This window comes from Lontra canadensis, unplaced genomic scaffold, assembly GCF_010015895.1.
Source record: "Lontra canadensis isolate GAN:19392208 unplaced genomic scaffold, GSC_riverotter_1.0 scaffold97, whole genome shotgun sequence".
In the NCBI taxonomy this organism is placed as follows: domain Eukaryota; kingdom Metazoa; phylum Chordata; class Mammalia; order Carnivora; family Mustelidae; genus Lontra; species Lontra canadensis.
In genome coordinates, this window is record NW_022631091.1 from 525,984 (window position 1) to 546,413 (window position 20,430).

Sequence of the window (20,430 nt, forward strand, 5' to 3'; positions counted from 1 at the left end):
AAAGAAAGCAATAGATCAGTCACACTATAGAACTTTAGTCACCTAGCTTTTCTGGTAAATATTTCATTTAAAACTCAGGGAAAAACACATGGGTCAGAGTGCTTGTAATTGGAAATTGCACTCATGTGCAAGTTCCTGCATATGGATGTCTACTGGGTGTTCATGAGAACAACTGGGAAGGACTTCCAAAGTACATTCAGTGGTGCAGGCTACATGTAACAATTGGTTTCCAGTTGGGGGCAGAAATGAGATCCTTTTGTGTTTTCCCACAAAAGGGAAAGCCTTTTCTTTTTCTTTTTTTTTAAGATTTTTATTTATTTATTGAGAGAGAGCATGAGTGAAGAGAAGGTCAGAGGGAGAAGCAGACTCCCCATGGAGCTGGGAGCCCGATGCGGGACTCGATCCCGGGCCTCCAAGATCATGACCTGAGCCAAAGGCAGTCATCCAACCAACTGAGCCACCCAGGCATCCCAGAAAGCCTTTTCTTATCTTACATACAAAGCCAAAGCCTTAAGCTGTTGGAGGATGGGGCAGGAAACAGGTCTACATTCAAGAGTGCAGACAAAATATCCTTTGCTTCTCAGAGAGGGATAGAGGCAAAAATCTATTCTCTAGAGGGCAGCCCAGGAATTCTTTTGTGCCAAGATCCTTCACTGACACAGAGCAGAAGTCTGCTACTCTTCTCCTTAAGAACCACCACAGATACAAGTTAGAATTTCGTTCCATGGAAAGAAGTGGGAAGAACATTAAGAAAACACTGCCTTCAAAGCCCAGGTGCATCAAGCCCATCTAAGACAGCAGGGAAATCAGTAGAGACTGCCTACTGCCATCAAAAGATTAACACTGAGAAATAAGAAAAAGCAGTCTGTCATGAAAGTCTGGTTTAGAGCAAGACTGCTTTGTGGTGCAAGCATTCAGTGACTGCTGAAAATTGAGACTGACTTAGGAATCCTAAGAAAACTCTTGAGCACCCCCAAACAGTATGCTAAGGAATGTGAAGGAGTGTGAAGGGGAAATGAGAAATGAGATGCCTACTTTTAAAAAAAAAAATGCAGTTCATCCACTGACTAGATTGACTTAATTACCCACACAACATGCTTATAAAAGGAGGGTTTCCATTTCAAAGTGGAAGTAATATTAACTGTAATCTCTGCTATTCTGCCACACATCATGTCCAGTATTTGATGAAAAATCAGAAGGCATATCAAAAAAGAAAGAGAAATCAACAGAGTCATATTCAGAGATGACTACAGCAGACTATTAGAGACCATGAGGTAGCTATGATAATATGCTGAAGCATTTTACACCAGAGGGAACGATATAGATGGATAGGTGAAGAATTTCAGCAGAGATGGAAACTATTAAAAAAAAAAGAAAACATGTAAATGCTAGAAATAAAAACCATGGTATTAGAGATGAAGAATTCCTCTGATGGGCTGATCAGCAGACTAGACACAACTGAAAAGAGAATCAGTGAATTTGAAAATAGTTAATAGAAATTACCTAAACTGAAATGCAAAGAGAGAAAAAAAAAGTGGGGGAGGGGAGTACGACAAACATACAAGAGTAAGAGATAATATGAAAGGGTAATTGTGGTCTAAAAAAAGGAAAACCAAAAAAGAGAGAGCAAGCAAGCAGGGGAAAATATTTGTATAATAATGGCTGAGAATTTTACAAAAGTAACAAAAATCAACAATCCACAAATTTAAGAAGTTAAGAGAACCTCAAGCAAGATAAACATAAAAAATAAATAAATAGGGGTGCCCCAGTGGCTCAGTGGGTTAAGCCTCTATCTTCGGATCAGGTCACCATGTCAGGGTCCTGAGATCAAGCCCTGCATCGGGCTCTCTGCTCAGCTGGGAGCCTGCTTCCCCCTCTCTCTCTGCCTGCCTCTCTGCCTGCTTGTGATCTCTGTCTGTCAAATAAATAAATAAAATCTTTAAAAATAAACTAAAACAAACAAACAAACAACACATGAGGACACATCACAATCAAACTGCTAAAAACCAAAGATGATAGAAAGCCTTAAAGGCAGCCAGAGAAGAAAGAAATATGAAATACATGGGAACAAAGATAAGATTTCTGGTCAGAAGCTATTTAGAACAGAATATAATGGAATAACATTTTTAAAGTGGTAAAAGGAAAAAATTTTGAGCCCAGAATTCTATACCCAACAAAATTATTTTTTTTAACTGAAGGCAAAATAAAGACTTTTTTCAGACTTACAAATTTGATATTAGCAGCATATCTGTACTACAAAAAAATGTTAAAGGTTAAGGTTTTTTATAGAAGGAATATGACACCAGACAGAAATTTGAATCTCCAAAAGGAAATGAAAAGCATAAAAAATGGTATACATAGATAAATAGATATTTTTAATTTACAATCACTTTGAAATATGACTATTCAGGCAAAAATAGTATCAATATACTGTGAGATTTATAACATAGTAGAAATAAGCTCTTTGAGAACAGTAGCAAAACACTTTGGAAGAAGGATCAGAAATACGTCTAAGGTTATTACATTCATAGCATCACTTGAAAGTAGAATGTGCTAAGTTAAGAATGTATATTCTAAATATTAGAAAAAACCCTAAAAACATCAAAAATGGTTTAACTAATAAGCAAATAGTGGTAATAAAAGAATCAGAAAATACTGAATGAACAAACAAAGGCAGAAGAAGATTTAAAAAGGAACAAAGTTCAAATAGGACAAGTCAAAACAAGTTTTAAATCCAATCATATTAACAATTACATTAAATACAAATGCTAAACATCTCAATTAAAAGGCTGAGGAAAGGGGTGCCTGGGTAGCTCAGTTGGTTAAGTGACTGCCTTTGGCTCAGGTCATGATCCCAGGGTCCTGGGATGGAGCCCTGCATGGGGCTCCCTGCTCAGTGGGGAGCCTGCTTCTCCCTCTCCCTCTGCTGCTCTGCCTGCTTATGTCTCTTGCTCTGTCAAATAAATAAATAAAATCTTTTAAAAAAAACAGTTAAAAAGAATGGCTGAGGAAAAAAAAGATCTCATACAAACACTAGTGAACATAGAATTACAAGGGCTATATTCTTCAGGAAAAGTAGACCACAGCAGGCAGTATTTCCAAATACATTACATAATGATAAAGGGGGTCATTTCTTCAAGAAGCTATTAACAATCCTAAATGTCCACATGCCTAAGAGAGTTCCAGAATAGATAAAGCGAAGACCAAAAAGATATGGATGAATGGATAGCCAAAGTTGGAGATGTCACTGTTCATCTCTGTAATCAGTAGAACAGAGATTTTAAAAAATAAAAAGAATAAGGATTGAGAAGAGCCAAACAATACTAACCCACCTGTCCTAACTGGCCTTTACAGAACACTCCACCCAACACCAGCAGGGAGACACTCTTTCTAAGGGCACAGGGCACATCCACCAAGATGACCATATTCTGTACCTTAAAACAAGCCTCAGCAGTGGAACAGAATTGAAACCACAGAAGCAAGTCCTCTGACCAAAACAGAACGGAACTGTAAGCAAAGCTACGGGGCATTGTGATCCCACGGGATGCCAAAGCCGAGAGCACACTGGGGCGCTCGGTCGGCTCTCGCTCCCCCCTCTTACCTGCAGCATCTGAAGGCTCCGAGGTTAATGGAGGGGACTCACAGGACGGAATCCTGCAGTGCTCCCACCTCACCTCACTGTCGGTTGTGTAACACCATGGGGCTGATTCTCCATCAGGGTTGCGACAGTAATTTTCAACCAAATCTCTAAAAAAGAAGTGGTCGTTGAGTTTGGCTTTCCAAACAGGCCCAAAGAATAACGGTGCAAGCACGCTTATTCATGGTAAGACTGGGGATGTATCCAGCCGATTCTGCAGATTTACAAAAACCTAATGACAGGTGGAAACCAAAGAGGAGCGGGATCCCACAGGGTCCATGGCATCACGGCACTGACGCTGTCTGCTGGTAAATGATGGGAATATATGCCTTGACTGTGGGTAGTCAAGCAAAATCTATCTTTCGCTGTGTGCTATGTGCTCCGCTCCATGCTGAAAGCACAATGGGTATTTTCCACACCATTCCTGCCTTAAAGAGGACCCATCAGAGCCCTGGAATTGAAGTGTTCTCAAACCACACTGTGCATTTAGTGGAGGGCTTCTCGGAACATATTGCTGGGACCCACTCCCGAGTTTCTGATTTAGTAGATCTGGACAGGGCCCAAGAATCTGCATTTCTAACAAATTCTGCTGATGCCAATGGTGCTGGTCTGGGGAGCGTTAGAGGAAAATCTTTGAGAATGAGTATTAGAGGAAAATCAGTGCAAAATTTCACCCCCCTTGCCGGTGACTTGGCCAATTTTCATTCCAGAATACTTGGATGTGGGTTCCTCCAGGAACAAAACCAAGGCCACATCAGTGGGATTTCACAAACCATTCAGCAGGCAGGGACCGGGACCAGAGGCGGACTTACTTGCAAGGGAAGTTTTCCGGGGTCCTGTTGTGCTTGTGAGGGGTCTGTTCACTCCAGCGCTGACATGTATGTCCAGATACAGTGACGGACACCGTCCCCCGGTAGCTCTCCCCTCTGCCCTTCAGACACTGATATGTTGGGCCAGAGGAGGGTGGCGGTGTCGCTTAGGGGTAATACATTACAATGAATATTTTTACAGTGAAGAATGCACAAACAGATGTTGTGGGGGAGTGCATGCAGGAAACATCTTCTGCTCTTCCTCCCTTAGAATCTGGGACTTGAAAACTGTCTACCATCTCCAGAATAAATTAACCTGGTAGAAGCTTTGTTTATGAGATCATCTTATGAGGAACTCCTCCCAGGACAAGACCCTGGGAGCAGATGCTTCTTTCTGTATTTTCTCTGCTTAGTTCATCATAGATGCTCAGGGTCACATATACCAATGATACAACTTCCTTTGTGACGAATCCTAAAGGAGAATACGCGATCACCTTCAGAGTCCCAAAGGATGATTGTCAGATCAAAGAACAGGAAGCCACCATCAGGGTCTCCTGCATCTTTTTAACTTTTAATGTCTGTCCTTGTCTAAATGTTGAGTCCTTCGTTACAAATTCTCACAGAAGGAAAATATAAAGTTGTTCCTTCCAAGTCATTCCTTCCAAGTCTCCCTTAACGCTATTTTCCTGCTATTTTCTCACAACTCACTGAAAAATGCACATCCAGAGAAATTTCTTTATTTCTAAATAAAGCATCAGTTACAAGGAACTCTGATTGATATGAAGTCTGTGTACCTGAAAGCATGGGTCTGCTGCCCTTTAGCACTAGAGAAAAGCAGGATATCAGAGCTACTTCCCCCAAACCTACATTCAACTGTACTCAGAATAGGCTGGAAAAACAACAACAAATACATGACCAGTAGGTGCTCTGATCAGTTACCTAGAGTAACTGCTTTAGAAAAGCAATCACCTCCCCCAGGATGTGGAGGGTAGTTTTCAGGCACAGCACTCAAGCACGGACTCAAAGTTTGCATTTGTTTGTTTTTTGGGTTTTTTGTTGTTGTTTGCTTGTATGTTTGTGTTTATTCCAAGGAGAGAACAGGTGAGGATGCCGGAGCACTGAGTACATGCCATACTTACTGCAGCGCGGGATGTCACAGAACTCCCAGCGTTTGTTGGGATCCGTGGTGAAACACCACGGGCGGGGCTCCCCATCAGGGTTGCGGCAGTAATTCATCTTCAAGTTCTTGTTCGGAAATCTGAATGGGCAAGAAGGATTTTAATAGCACTGAACATTTACATTTAAGACTAGGAATCACTTCAAATGAGCAAATATTGAGCACCTGCTGTGTGCAAGGTACAATCAGGCGTCCAAGGAAATGACTGGATGTGGGCTATCTCAGAGAGACAACAGTCTCATTAAAAAGATCAGCTCAATATTCTAAGGGCCCTTTAAGAGTTTACATATGCAAAAATCACAGAACTTTATCATTTTGGCCATCTGGAAAATTAATGGAAGCGAACTCCAGTGATTTAGTTGGAAATGACAGCATTTTTACAACACAAAGTATTCGTTGACCAGGGAAAGTCATCTAATACCCAGTATGGTCAAGAAGTTGACATCTTCATAACTTAAAGGGATGGTCCTTCTTGTCTGCCAGGTTTTAGCCCTGCCAGCCTTCTAGCTTAGAGAAACTGGGAGGGATAATTTTTTATAATTTCTTTTTCATTTAAATTCAATTAATTTCATTTTATTTAATTTCACTTAAATTCAATTAATTAACATACAGTGTATTATTAGTTTCAGAAGTAGAGTTCAGTGATTCATTTAGTCTTACATAATACCCAGTGCTCATGACTTCTAAACTGGGAGGCATAATTATGCTCCTGTGAGCACCTGGCCAGATAGTATGGCAGAGACCTCAGCAGGGACCCAGTAACTAAGACTGGCACAGAAGGCCTGTGGCCCTCTCGGACGCCATAGATATTCATTCGGGATGGAGAGCACAACCGGCAGTGGCTTGAGCAAGGCTCTTCTAGTCTCTGGAAAGTTAATTTACCCAGTGTGGGCCTTGAGGACTTTACCCTACTTCTTCATTGAAGGAAAATGGCAAAGCTGTGTTTTAAGCTAGCTCTATGAAATGGGAGGTACAGAAATTCAGAGGAGCTGGTGAAATCTGTGGCTTGGTCCCACTTCTTATGAGTTTTGTAAGGCCCACTCTATGGTCACAGAACGAAGACTGCAGAAGAGACATTTTCCAGTACAATTAAGGTCCTCTACTGTAGGAATCATCATTACTTTCTAGATCGTGGATTATGCCTCCTACTATAAATTCATGGTCCCCTTTAAAGCTCTGCTGGAACTTGGGAATCCTTACCCCAGAAGAATGCATGGATATGTCCATTTATACATAAAACATTGGGGGAAGTCACAAAATCCCTAAAGCCCATCCACAGATCACACATTAGGAAGCCTTGAAACTCATCAGTGTAAAGGAAAAGGAAAGGAATAAAGAGAAGAGGGAAATACTCAGAAAGAAATACTCAGAAGTGAGATGTATCCTTATTTCTCAAAATTTAATGTGCATATGAATCAGCCAGGAATCTGTTTATAATGCAAATTCAGACTCAGAGGCTCAGAGAGTCTGCATTTCTAACAAACTTGAAGATGGCATCACTCCCCATGAACCACGTTTTGAGGAACAAGAATGTATACCACACTTGCAGTCAGGTGGGAAGATACAAATTTTGAAATTCAAAACTTCAGATGCGTTCGATTCCCGAGGAATGCGAAAATATCCCACTAACATTAAATGTCCCACAGAGCCGCATCTCATTTCTTTCCCATCGAGACTTACTTGGAAGGAATATATCCATGAGCATGGGGGGTTTGGGAGTTCCAGGCTTGGCACTTGAGTCCAGACATGGTCTTGGAAATCTTGCCCTCGTAATTTTCCCCACTGCAATGCATGCACTCCTCTGCACAGAAGATGAGAGGAGGAAGAAAAACTGAAATGAATGAATCACAGAAGAGTAAACCTAGCAATGTCTCAAATACCACCTGCAACTTCATTTGTCCTTTTCAGAAATCGCTTGGGAACGAAATTGGCTGTAAAGGCTCTTCTAACACAATCCAAATTGTTGTTCCCTATTCCAATGGTAAAACCAGCGTGTTTTGGTCACTACCTTCTGTTATAGTCATGACTTCATCCAGAAATTCCATAATGCTACCTCCAACTGGGATGCGCTGGCCCTTGGTGGGTGGGAGGGGGATGGGGAGAAGGTGCATAAGTCTCAGAAATCTGAGACTTCGATTGTCTTTGTTTCACTAGCAACCTTTAAAGACGTCTATGAAATCATTCTGATCATGAGGATGATGGTCTCCCAGGATTTCAGGGCTTGAGTTTTGGTTTGTGCCCACAACCTCCCTGGGGACCAAGACTCCCCTAAAGGGACAGTGCCCCTCTTCTCCGAGGTGTTGCCTTCTGCGTATCTGTTACATGCAGTGAACTGCAGTCCGGAAGATGATCCAACTGCCGTTAACATCCCTATGCCTACCACACTGCCCTCACTTCCTCTCAGCACGTGGGCATGTTATCATCTCTCATCCCCACAAAAGAAGGGAGAATACAGTCCTGTAAGACATGGCAGTAGGGAGACCACATTCACATAAGCTCCATTATGGCACGCTATCATCGTCATTCTTTGTCCTCAGTTATTATTGCTAATCTCTTTCTATGCCTAACTGGTGAATTCAACTTGGCTGTATGCACTTAGAGGGAAAGGAAACCATGGTATCTATAGGGTTCTGTACTCTCTGCAGTTTCAGGCAGCCATGGGGGTCTCAGAACGTGTCCCCTGCGGATAACGGGGAACTCCTCTACTGAGAAGCATGCCTGGTTGTTTTTTGCTTTCTTACATTATTTAAAAACTGCAACTTTGGTTTTGGAATTATTGGAATAACGTGGTGCAGCAGAGGAATAAATGATTTGAACTTTTTTAGGTACTAATAAAGGAAACCGAGTTGGATTGATACAAGCCTGTCCTCTAGTGTGGACTGAGGGCCGGATGACCTCACAATACCGCACACCAATAAGGCATCTGAGGTTGAAACAAAGACGGGAGACCTGAGCCGTCGCCTGGTGCGAACACTATCCACGCCGTTGCACAAATTCCACCCTCATCCTTCCCCTTTTCTGCCAATAAATGTAGCAGAAAATATGAAATGAAGAAAATTTTTTCAATAGGAGGTGTTTAACATTTTTAGCATTTACTCTCAAGGTACACTATTAAACTGGTTCGTGAAGACAATGGGTTGCTGGTTTAAAAACTGGTTCATTGGGTGCCCGAGTGGCTCAGTCAGTTAAGCATCTGCTTTCGGCTCAGGTCATGATCTCGGGGTCTGGGATGGAGCCCTGCATGGGGCTCCCTGCTCAGCAGGAAGTCTGCTTCTCCCTCTGCCCTTGCTCCTCCGCCCTGCTCATGCTTTCATTCTCTCTCTGTCAAATAAATAAACAAAATCTTGAAAAATAAAAAATAAAAACTGGTTCATTGCTTAGCTTCGATGAAAAGCAAAGTCTACCACATTCAATTCATACATTTATTTACATTTTATTGACTCTTTGGTTTCATTAAAAAAAAAAACTTATTTGAGAGAGAAAGAAAAGAGAAGGAGGGGGTTAGGGAAGCAGAGGGAGAAAAACTCCCAAGCAGGTTCCTACTGAGTGGTGAGCCTGACGCAGGGCTCGATCTCGGGACCCTGAGCTGTAATCAAGAGTTTGCCAGATGCTCAACTGACTTGCACCATCCAGGTGCCCTGATTTGGTGGTTTCATTTTAACTACTGAATTACAAGTCTGTTTCTGGCTTTATGCCATATAAGAACTTTAAGCTTAAGAAATTATATCTAGAATTTCTATCTAGTTGATTATTTGTACATATCAATGTAACATTTTAATGAAATAATTAAGTTCAAAGAGAAGAAGGCCTGAGCAAATTTTCGGTCTTTTCTAAGAGGTACATACCTCACACGATTTTGTCAAATGTGTCCACTAGTTGGTTTTTAACGATATCCCTTATGGGAATCACTTTACAGCAAATTATAGATAAAGAGCAGATGTGCAAGCAGTTTCTAGAGGTGCGCCTGACCTTCACACTCTGGAATGTTGCAGTAGTCGAACCTCTTGTCTGGGTCTGTGGTGTAGCACCAGGGCCCCTTCTCGTCGTTGTCGGGGTTCCTGCAGTAGTTCTCCTCCAGCCCCTCCGTGGGGTACTTCTGGGGCGTAAAGCTGTGGAGGGTGGAAAAGAATCCCTCACTATCTAGTGGTCCCCTGAACAGCATGGGTGGGAGCTGGGTGGCTCCAGTACAGGTGGAGTTTTTGCAATAAATACGGTAAACCGTTGTAATGTTTTTTTCTGTTCCCTGTGATTTTCTCAGGAATATTGTCTTTTCTCTAGCCTACTTGATTCTAGGAACACAGCACATAATGCATGAAACATACACAATGTGTGTTCGTTGACCGGTATGGTCTCAGGAAGTCCGCCAGTAAAGGTACGCTATTAGTGGTTAAGTGTGGGGTAGGGGAGTCAAAAACCGTACATGGATTTTCAATGGCACAGGGGTTCAGCAGCCCTAATCCTATGTTGTTCAAGGGTCAAATGTAATTGAAAGATCAGTATGTTGGTGGGTATTATGGAGGGCATGGATTGCATGGAGCACTGGGTGTGGTGCATAAACAATGAATTCTGAACACTGGAAAGAAATAAAATAAAATAAAATGTAAAATAAAAACAGTATGTTATTAGGAAGGCAGAATAGGAGGCTATTTCCATGAGGTTCATGCATTTCTGCTCTCTGTTGTCTGATTTCTGGTTGTCTGCTGGCAGGTAGCTTTTCGTCCAGTAGTCAATATTACCATTATTACGATATGGACAGTAGAGTTTTACAAGTAGAGCTAAAGGGTTTTTATGAACAGTCACCAGAAATACAAAGGCCTCAAAACCTGCCAACTTCTTGATTCCTTCCAAACACCTGCTTTTGTCAGATGCCCTCTCCATGCAAAAATGGTCGTAGTTAATGCCGTTGGGTCTGTGACTCTGCACTGGGCAATACTGGAAACTTTCTACACACCGTCTCATTTAGCCTTAGCAAAACCCGTACTGGGAAGGCCGAATTATCCCTATTTTAAGGATGCAAAAATTGGGGCCCAATGTCAAATAGAATTTGTCTTGCCTCAGTGTAAATACCTAGAAAGTAGCATCTCAAGGTGAATCCATCTGACTGATTCCGTATGTGTGGGGTCGGTAGAGGTAACTCACTTCCAGTTCTAGAAATGAGTTGCTGTGCAGAGATAAAATTCGATCAAAAGCCTGAGACTTAGAAACCAGATGGCAGATTTCGTTTCTGTGCTTTGATGCACCTGGGTTTGTAAAGTGCACTTCTCAGGACCTCAATGTCCTCCTCTGCCAGGGTCGAGACGGCCTCGACTGTCTCTAGAGCACGTGACACTCCATGATTTGGAGTGCCATTTGGTTTCATCGTTTTTCCTCTATAAGCTCTGTGCGTTGGGAATACTTCATCTGCCCATCTCATAGAGATAATAAAGGCAATTTGATGGGGGAGGGGTTAGCGGACACTAACTTCCCACTTGTTAAGCATTGTCACTGAGAATGGAATGCTATCCTGCAGGAAAGCAGAAAATAATTAATAGGCAAGTTGCGAGATCATCTGGTTTTCATCTGGTTTTCTCCTTCATAGTCTATCTGCTCCTTTGCAAAGGTCTGATTGAGAGGAAATGGATCATTCTTAACATCACAGGTGAACACGGAGATCAAAGTCTTACTTTGGTTTGTGTGGAGAATCGTCACTCCATTTTTGACAGGTAACGCCATCCTTCGTTTTGGACATCGTCCCCCTGTAGGTCTTCCCATTTCCAGTCTTGCACTCTGAAAGATAGACTGAAGGGGGGATCCACCCAGTGGGTAAGCCCTCCCCAAGAAACACCACGAAGCAGCTTTGCACTGCTCAGTTATGTTGAAAGGACTCGCACAGGAGACACCATTTTCCCAGTCTCCTTAAAGACAGTCTTCTGCCTCTCCCATCTGAGGTAGGGCTGCGGTTCACTGAGCTACTGAGGCTATTATTTATTTATTCAAAGCTACAGCCCTTCTGTGTACCAGGTACTGTGCTGGGTGCTGGAGACACATGGAGACTAGAACGGAGGCCCTATCCTCAAGGAGCTTATATTCTAGTGGACTCAGAGGGGCTGGCAGGTCACCCGGTATGATACGAGGTAACCTCAGAGTGACGTACCTAACAGAGAAAACAAACAATATGAGGATGGAGTGAAGGGGAATGGGGACAGGGGCTTTTCAGCAGGCTTTTCAGAGGTGGAAAGAAATCCAAGCCATGTCTATTTTTTGAGGCTTCCAGTATTTTAAATATGAATAACTGCTGAACAGAGTTACACACTTTAAATGTGGACAGTTGACATGCTCAACTAGCCTCCACTTAGCCAACTCACTGGTTAGCCAAGGGGCTCCAACCTATTTTTAAAATACACGGTCTGATGGTCACCTGTGTCCCACATGTGGTAAGGTGGACACCCGGGGCTGGCAGGTCGCACTTTCCAGTGTGCCCCCCAACTTCTGTCCCCACCAGGCGGGGTTTATGTTTATAAGAGTCAACTATTTTCATCGTCAAAACTTTGTATACAGCTACAGTAGATTAAAGATGATCTAAACTGAGAAATGAATGTGAAAAAAATTGCTTTAAAAAACAAAACCAAGGTGAATGTTCTTAAGGACTTGAAGACTTGAATAGTGTTTTAAAAGGCTGTCAAGTCCATTGAAGTTAATCCAGTTATACAGCTGGCTATAGAATTTTGGGTGGGAAATCCTAAAAATACAAAGAGATTTTTACAGTCAGATTAATAGTTGTTTATAGACCTTGCTCTGCTTCAAAAAGAAGGAAACCAATTCTAGACAACGCACACAGAGCATTGCTGATGCAAGGAATGCCCCAGAAAACAGCTGTTGGTGGCCCCATATTCAAAGGGGCCAATGTAAATTGCATTTCCTATGAGAACATAAAACATTTAAGGTATATGTGTGTCATCTTTCAAGATTTCCCACCTTAGTCAAGTGTTTTAATTCATCGATCAATTACCTGGGGAGCCGCCTTCTAACATACCAATAGCAAACAAATGCTTTTAACCCTAGACTATGTATAAAGACTGCAAATGTGTCTTCACTGAGACCGATCATTCCACTAGACGCATTACACTGATAAGAAGCATAAATTCAAAGTACTTTGGAGGCCCAGGGGTGAGGGGAGGCTTTTCAAAGAAGGTGATGCTTGAGTTGAGACATGGGAGATGAGAACAGAAGAGGGGGCTTGGCAGAGGGTGTGTGTGCCTGAAATGTGGGAGGAACACACGCAACCCCAGTGTAGAGAAGCCTCGTGAACCCAGCAGATGGGGTGGGCTTAACCAACGCAGGCCCCGGTAGCGTTCAGTTAAGTATCTGGATTTTATTCTAAGAGCACAAGGAGTTGAAAGCAGGGCAGTTACGGCCCATTGGCTAACATGGCCCGGCCAGTGACGGTGACCACTGAGACCGCAGTGATGACAGCAATGGCCATGCAGGCCAGGGGCAGATGTAGATGGAGCTGACATGGAGCGTCCCCAGAAAAACGAGCAGTGGGTCGATGGGCCACAGAAAAGAAGCAAGCGCCACAGAGTGGCTGACTTTTGACTTTTTACCTCTCTTCTGTTTGTATGTACCCACCAGAGTTTACATAACCTTTTGATCCTTTCCTTCACCTTGAAAACAAGCAACTATCCGACTGTTCAAACTAAGCCCGGTGGTCACCCCCCTGTTCTTTCTGGTTAACAATTTACAAATGATTTATTCAAATGTTAGCATTTTGCAGGGAAAATCACACCAGCACCTCCCCCTTTTTCAATCCAGTAGGTAACCCTATATAACTCATTCTTTGCTCTTTGTAAAAATGAGTAACTTCGACAGATAAACTTTTGAGTTGCTCTGTGCTTGAATCTCAAGAATTGGGGATAAACTGTGATAGGAGGAGGATGGCAGGCACACAGTTAATTCAACCTCAGAAGTTGGATTTTAACATTGAAAATGTTAAAAAATGAAAGTAAGGATTTTGTCTATATCCAAATGTTACTGGAGGACTTAAGACACCTCAGTTTTTCTATTTCTGCAGGCTTCGGTCCAGAAGCTAGGGCCCTGGGACCATGGTCCCTGTAGCGAAAAACGCAAGATCCTGGGAACACTTAGATTCCCCTATCCTCAAAAATAAAATAAAATGCTATCATATTTTCGGGGCCCTAGAGGCAGATGTTACTTTGTCAGTCCAATCCCTTCCTTTTTAAACCAAGAAGAATGAAATCTGAAAGGTGAAGTGTATCCTCAACTTGACAGATGGGATTAGTGACCAAATCTCATCCTGAGTCTGAATTCCAAGGCAAGCCAGTGCACCTCCCTTCTCTGGTCTGATAAGCTATACAGACAAAAGAGGACCTGGGAGGAGAGGAGAAAGGGGAACCGAAGGGGGAAGGGTGGGGAGGAAAAGAAAGAGGACTGGTGGGGGGGGGAGGAGGAGAAAGAAAACACTGTACCCACTTTTCTTTTCGAATAAAACCACATCTCTCATCCTTAAGATTGCAGACGACTTGCTGTTTTCAGCCATGATCACACACTGTTGCTCTTTGCTGTGATACTGGAATGACCTGCAGAAGAAAATCAGGAAACCCCCCAAAAATGTTTTCTGCCATTTAAGGAAAGTAAACTTCTGTTAATAATTAAGAGACTCCAAAGATAACTGTATCTCTTGATGGGTCAAGGAGTTTGGAAGGGTTACTTCCGTTAAATTTGGCCCAGTCCAGGAAGTGATGGAAAATGATAGCCTGCATAGGTCATTCCTCGTTTCCTTCTACCTTCACCTTCTCCTCCACCAAATATTCTCTCTTTCTGTTTCAACTACTTTGCTCTTTCTTCACTTATGTGCTAGAATATTTGCTTTTGTGTTGAAAAGAAGCAACTCTGATTGCTCTGAACCCTTCTCCAAGATGGTCTATGTTGACTTCTGGTCTCCTAGAATTTCCCTTTCCTATAAAGTCCCCTTAACTTTAGCCTCTACACATCATCTCCTCTCCCTTCACCTCTCCCATCCCCGTGGTCCTGCTGTGAACATGCAGTCTGGCATTCAAAGCCATCCACGACTGTCTTTCCCAGCCCCAACTCCTCCATGAGCCCTTCTGTAGCTGATGTGGTCCACCGGGTCCTGTTCACAGGGCCACATGGCTCTCTGGGCCCAGAATGCCTCCAGCCTTGTCAGTACATGACACTCACCCTTCCAAGCCCTGCTCAGTGCCTCCCTCTCCGCAGGCCTTCTCCAGCCCTCTCAGCCCTCAGGAATTACTCTTTCCTCTAAATCTGTATAGAGCACATATGACTATGTCATTTACGGACACCTCACACCGCATGTGTTTTTTAAAATTTTTTACATTTTATCCAACTTCTGTGACAACACCATAAATACAAAGAGGCAAGCACTGGACCGTGCAACTACACAACGATCTGTCATATACGGACAGAGATCATATATGTCTGGTATGTTGGGTCACAGTATCTCTGCTTCTTTGTTCCTTAGGCTGGGACACCCAGTCACAAGGATCCTCATTAAATATTTACCGACAATGATGTCAAAAACCAGCGCTCAGAATGGCAGCTGGTGATGTCCTGTGTACGGATAACAGCCTTTGGGGGCATTTTTTCTGAAGGGGATGCGGATCAACTCTAACAACCCACTGTTCCTATGGCTTCCGATCCAGGGAGCAGACACGGATCCCCAACTCCAATCCCGTGAAATGCCTTTCTTGCTTATTAAGTGCTGTTTTCATTAATAAATCCCCAGGCAAACTTCTCATTCCAAAGAGCAGCATCTCCAATGGCAACATTTCTGCCAGTGAGCAGCTCCGAGAGAATACCTGCAAATGAACTCGGTCTCCTCCTCACACTTCGCCGCACAGTCCTGTATGCTTCCCGCCCACAGCTGCTTCTTCGTGAAGCTGAGCACGGACGCCCCCTGCGTGTTCACGTAGTCATCCAGGGGGTCTCCGCGACCTGCGGACAGAGGATGGAGGAGGATAACTGGCTGAGACTCATCACCACCACTGTTCAGTCAGCAGGCCTTTGAAATCCTCTATCTGCTGTACATCCACCATATAAAATCTGCTGCTTTCCTAGAGAGCAGAACGGGTGTCACGAGTAAAATCGTTGAGTCAAGACAACAGTTCTGCTCAGAGGTGGGTGTTGTATTAAAAGGGCAAGTGGACTGACGGATTAACCGATTAGGATTATTTAACAACTTCTGTAACTATGTTCATGGCCATGAAACCTTAAATAAGAATAAATTTATTTGCTGTGGCTTGCCATGCCATGACAGAACAGTTAGAAGCCCACCAGCAGCCCCCGTGTTCGCCATTGCTGATGTTGATTTGTCCAGCCCTGGCTATAAACCCAACCTGGAGGCCATGACCCGACTGCCAACAGTATAAGCTTCGGTTGTGGACTGTTTCTTAAGCTGATGTGACATTCTCTGAATGGTTCCACCATGAGATATAAAAATGTTGGTGAGTTGCAGGCCTGGAGAGGGCGGCCTCCCTAATTTTAGTGTGGAACCCTAGTGACTGTCCCAGGGTGAGAGGCCAGAAGAGGTTAATGAAGACAGCCAAGCTGCCTAAAGTTTGCCTAAATGGGATTAGGCAACATGGCAGCCTTGACCACTGCAGGGGAGTGGTGCGGACCCAAGCCAGGCTGAGCGAGTTGGAGAGTGACCAGGGGAAGCCGGTGGAGCCACATGAGAAGACAAGCCTTAAGGGGCCTAGCTGGGAAAGGAGCTCTTCCCAGACGGCATGTGCAGTCAAGGAATTTTTTTTTTTTTTAAGATGAGACATTTGGGAGCATGTTTAGATACTGATGAAAATTATCCAGTAGGAAGGATCATTAGGGGTCAGCACCTCATTCACAGAAATGCCCGTCCTGCCCACCTGGAAACACATGGGGCACAGGGCCGATGCAGAGACTAGTCCTCTCCAGGAGGCCACGCTCCCTTCCCCCTGCTATCTGTCCTCCCCCAGTTAAACATACTCCAAACCAGAAGGTGCCTCTTTAACAGGAAGTTGGCTGCTGTAACTTAAATTTAAGGCACCAGAAAGCACTAGAAAAAGGTTTCAAAAGATTATGGAGAAGTAGAGGTTGTAGACCCAGGTCCATGCCTCCATCCCGTATTTCCCCCCATTTGAACTCTCATTTCCAAGAAAAGGTATACTTGGGTAAATTCTATATAGATCAGGATGTGATTTAAGAAAAAAAACAAATACGTCGGGGGCAGGGGCGGTGCATCTCGGTGGCTCAGTGGATTAAAATGTCTGCCTTTGGCTCAGGGCCGACAGGACTGAGCTGAGTGGGGCTCCCTGCTCAGCGGGGAGTCGGCTTCTCCCTCTCCCTTTACCCCTCCCTTGCTTGTGCTCTCTGTCAAATACATACATACATACACACAAACATACATACAATCTTAAAAAACAATAGCAAACAGTAACTCTGGAAAATATATCCTACAAAGACTTAAATTAGACTTTCCAAAGAGTTCTTAGAAAGTTGAGGAGGCTAGGGTAGAAATGATACCAAGGCAAGAAGATTTCCATTTATATCCCCCTTTAATTAAGCTTCCTTTGATTATGTTATTATATTTCACAGCGAAAAGCTGCTGAGACCACCTTAGGAGCTGATATCCCAAAGAAATATCCCCAAAGAGAATACATTTTTTTGTTTGGTGCTTGAAAAGTTCTCCCGCATTATTTTCTTTTCTTCAGCTTGAGGGCTCCGTGACAGTGGAGTGTCCTACAGTGTATTGATTGACCAAGAAATAGTAAACATATCGTTTTGGTAAGAAATTATTTTTAGGGCACCTGGGTAACTCAGTCAGTTATCTGCCTTTGGCTTAGGTCATGATCCTGGGGTCCTGGGATCAAGCCCCACATTGGGCTCCCTGCTCAGCAGGGAGTCTACTCCTCCCCCTCCCCCACCCAGCTAAGGTTTTTTTTCCCCCTCTTTCTCAAATAAATAAATAAAGCCTTTAAAAACGAAAAGTATTTTTATATTCGAGGCCCAACGTAGATGTATGTAGCTACCAAAGCACATGTATTACATTAATAATGTGGGTTTATTTATCACCATGGTGTGTACATTTACACCCACGATCATGCACTTGCCAAAAAAAAAAAAAAAGTCTTCGTGGTTTATGAAACTATGGAGAACAGCTGTAAAATGGTTTCTTTTTTTCCTTTCACCAGTCACGTCTGTGCCCTGGAAAGATGAAACTCGTCCACAGAAAGAGTAAATGCCTTCCTTTCAAAAAGAGCTTATAAAAGTCTCCCCCTTTGGCAAAAAAACTATGTTAATCCCGTAACAGAAGAGTCTGGTCTCCCATCCTGGTGTGAGCCACTGGGTCAGCTCACAGCATTCCGGATCCTGCTGTCCATAGGCTAACACACAGAGTACACACACCCGCGACCCTCCCCCCAACCATGGGCCTCCACTTCCCGCAGAAATCTCTGTGCAATCCTCCACTCTCTGTTTTCTTTGGTATTTCTTGAAATGGCTCTGCTGACTTCAAATATATTTAACTCTACTTTAAAGTACAGCTTACAAGATTTTATCTGGCAATTCATAAACTGAATTTCAGGTATCCATACGTTGCTTATGGGAAGGGTTACCAGCATGTATGATTCCATTCAGATGAAATGTCCAAAAGAGACAAATCAGAGACAGAAAGTATCCTGGCGACTGCCAGGAGCTAGGCGGGGATGCAGGATGTGGGAGGGGTGCAGCGTTTCTTTCCAGGGTAATGAAAATGTCCAGAATGTGTTGTGCTGATGATGGCACAACTCTGCACACCACGGCTACGTATGCTCAAAATGGGTGAACTGCATGTGAATTACATCGCCATAAAGCTGTCAGAACACCCCACAAAACTCTAAGGACATGTTTAGAGTATTTTAAAGAAGTTTAAACAAAATTGAAAAGGGAGAAGAGCACCAGATTCCTTCCAGAAAAGTTCTGGTTTAAATTCTGCTATCCTCACTGCCTGGATTTGGGAGTTTGGTCAGAAGAGAAGTAATCTAATTTTCCTAAGGATGGATTTTCTCCTCTTTAAAAGGGGGTAAAGATACTCACCTACCTACTGTACCAGCTGAATAAGCAAGTATTATCTAAGGACACACACTCACACACATATAAAAATGTGCCTAGCTTTTCTCAAGCACTACATGAAGGTTTCTGGAATTCCTAGATGCATACATCATTTGGCAATCGACGCGTGTGGTTTCTCCAGGCATAAGGAATAAACCTAGACATACGGAAGGCTCACGTCAAGCCTTAGCAGGCAGGGAACCTCCAGACACTGGCCAGAGAACGCAAAGAAATATTTCGCTGCTTTCATCTGAAAGTGAAGAGAATACGACATGCTAACGAAAATGGTCTCCGTTAACGGAACTGAGCACCAGGCAAGGGCGCCCCCAACTTTTTGGGTTGCCATCTCTGCAGGCTACTGTTTCAACTACAACAGTCTCTGGCAGGCAATCTTGTCGATTTAAAAGGTCATTCATCATTTCCCCTGCCCACTGGTCTTTATCACACATGAGGAAATTAAGCTCAGTTCTTAAGTAATTTTTCTTTTTTTCTTAATGTTCAATGTTTCTTATAAGAGTTTATTTATTTATTTGAGAGACAGTGAGAGGGAGAGAGAAAGAGAGAGAGAGGGCATGAGCAGGGAGAAGGAGCAGAAGGAGAGGGAGAAGCAGGCTCCCCGCTGAGCAGGGAGCCTGATGTGGGACTCTGAGCCAAAGGCAGATGCTTAACTGACTGAGCCACCCAGGCACCCCCTTAAGATTTTTCAACCATACATGTAGATTTTGATTTGGGACGCTCGTGAATCAAAAGCTAATTTAAACCAGCTGCACAGAAAGCCATCATGTTATCTATTTTTAAGACATTGCTAGGAAAAACATTTTAATTAAAATTTTTAAAAAATCCTTTGTCTTACCTGATTTCAGAAATAAAAGAAGTAGAAGCAGCACTTCCTTATGTTCCATTTTGGGACTAGCCAGCGGTGCCCAGAAAACTCAACGTCCCAGTCCCGAGATGTTATTGACTTACCTGAGAGAAAACACATCCACAAATAAGATAATCACAGGGAGTTAATTATTTTCTGAGACGCTCATTGCCAGTGCACTCTAAAGGGTTCAAACATTACCTTGGCCGGCGGATCTTACAAAATCCCCATCTGTAATAGATGCTGGGAAGTGGTGAAAGCAGGCCCACCCCTCACTGCCCCAGGCTGCCTGCTTTCTTTCCCCTGGTTCTTTCCATCATCTTCTGATCGCCACTTTCCATCATCCTTAGATAGCCACTTTTCTTTCTCCGTCTGGTTTCCTTCCTCTCCTTCTTCCCCGGCTTTAGGTAGAAAGGAAAAACAGAAAGAAAAATCACACTAATAGCCAAACTTTGCTGAGAACTTGTCATTCCACAAGCAATATTAATATTTCCACTTTCATGAGAGGACTCGGTCTTAAAAAGTTCAACTGTCAAGGTTACTCAGCCACCAATGGTTGACACCCTGTAGGCCTTAGATTATAAGCATAAGCTAGGGCCTTGTCGTTCACATCCCCACATCCTACCAAACAACGTAGAGATTACTAGAAAGTTTAAATACTTTATTATTATCAAAATGTCTTTGTGTCCAGTGGACTCACATGTTTTCCATAATTATAAATTATGTTGTAAAAATATTGGTCTTTTCCCCAAATAAATTCACAGTGTGTTACATTCTCACCCTCAGGAAATAAAGCAAGAGGGGCAAAATTGGGTTTGAAGAGTCTGTGTGAAGTTTAATTGTT

The 20,430-nt window shown here is 43.1% G+C and overlaps 1 protein-coding gene across 1 annotated transcript in view; it reads right to left on the reverse strand.

Annotated features, from left to right (window-relative positions):
• Window positions 1–19,729, reverse strand: part of PLG (plasminogen) — a 36,220-nt gene extending 16,491 nt beyond the window's left edge. Inside the window, exons 1-8 of the mRNA XM_032837213.1 lie at window positions 19,578–19,729; window positions 15,460–15,595; window positions 14,093–14,199; window positions 11,287–11,401; window positions 9,593–9,732; window positions 7,304–7,424; window positions 5,586–5,704; window positions 4,450–4,612 (exon numbers count right to left, since the gene is read on the reverse strand). Coding sequence (XP_032693104.1) covers window positions 4,450–4,612; window positions 5,586–5,704; window positions 7,304–7,424; window positions 9,593–9,732; window positions 11,287–11,401; window positions 14,093–14,199; window positions 15,460–15,595; window positions 19,578–19,626 — 950 coding nt within the window. The 5' untranslated portion in view covers window positions 19,627–19,729. The remainder of the gene's footprint in view (window positions 1–4,449; window positions 4,613–5,585; window positions 5,705–7,303; window positions 7,425–9,592; window positions 9,733–11,286; window positions 11,402–14,092; window positions 14,200–15,459; window positions 15,596–19,577) is intronic.
• Window positions 19,730–20,430: the final 701 nt, after the last annotated feature.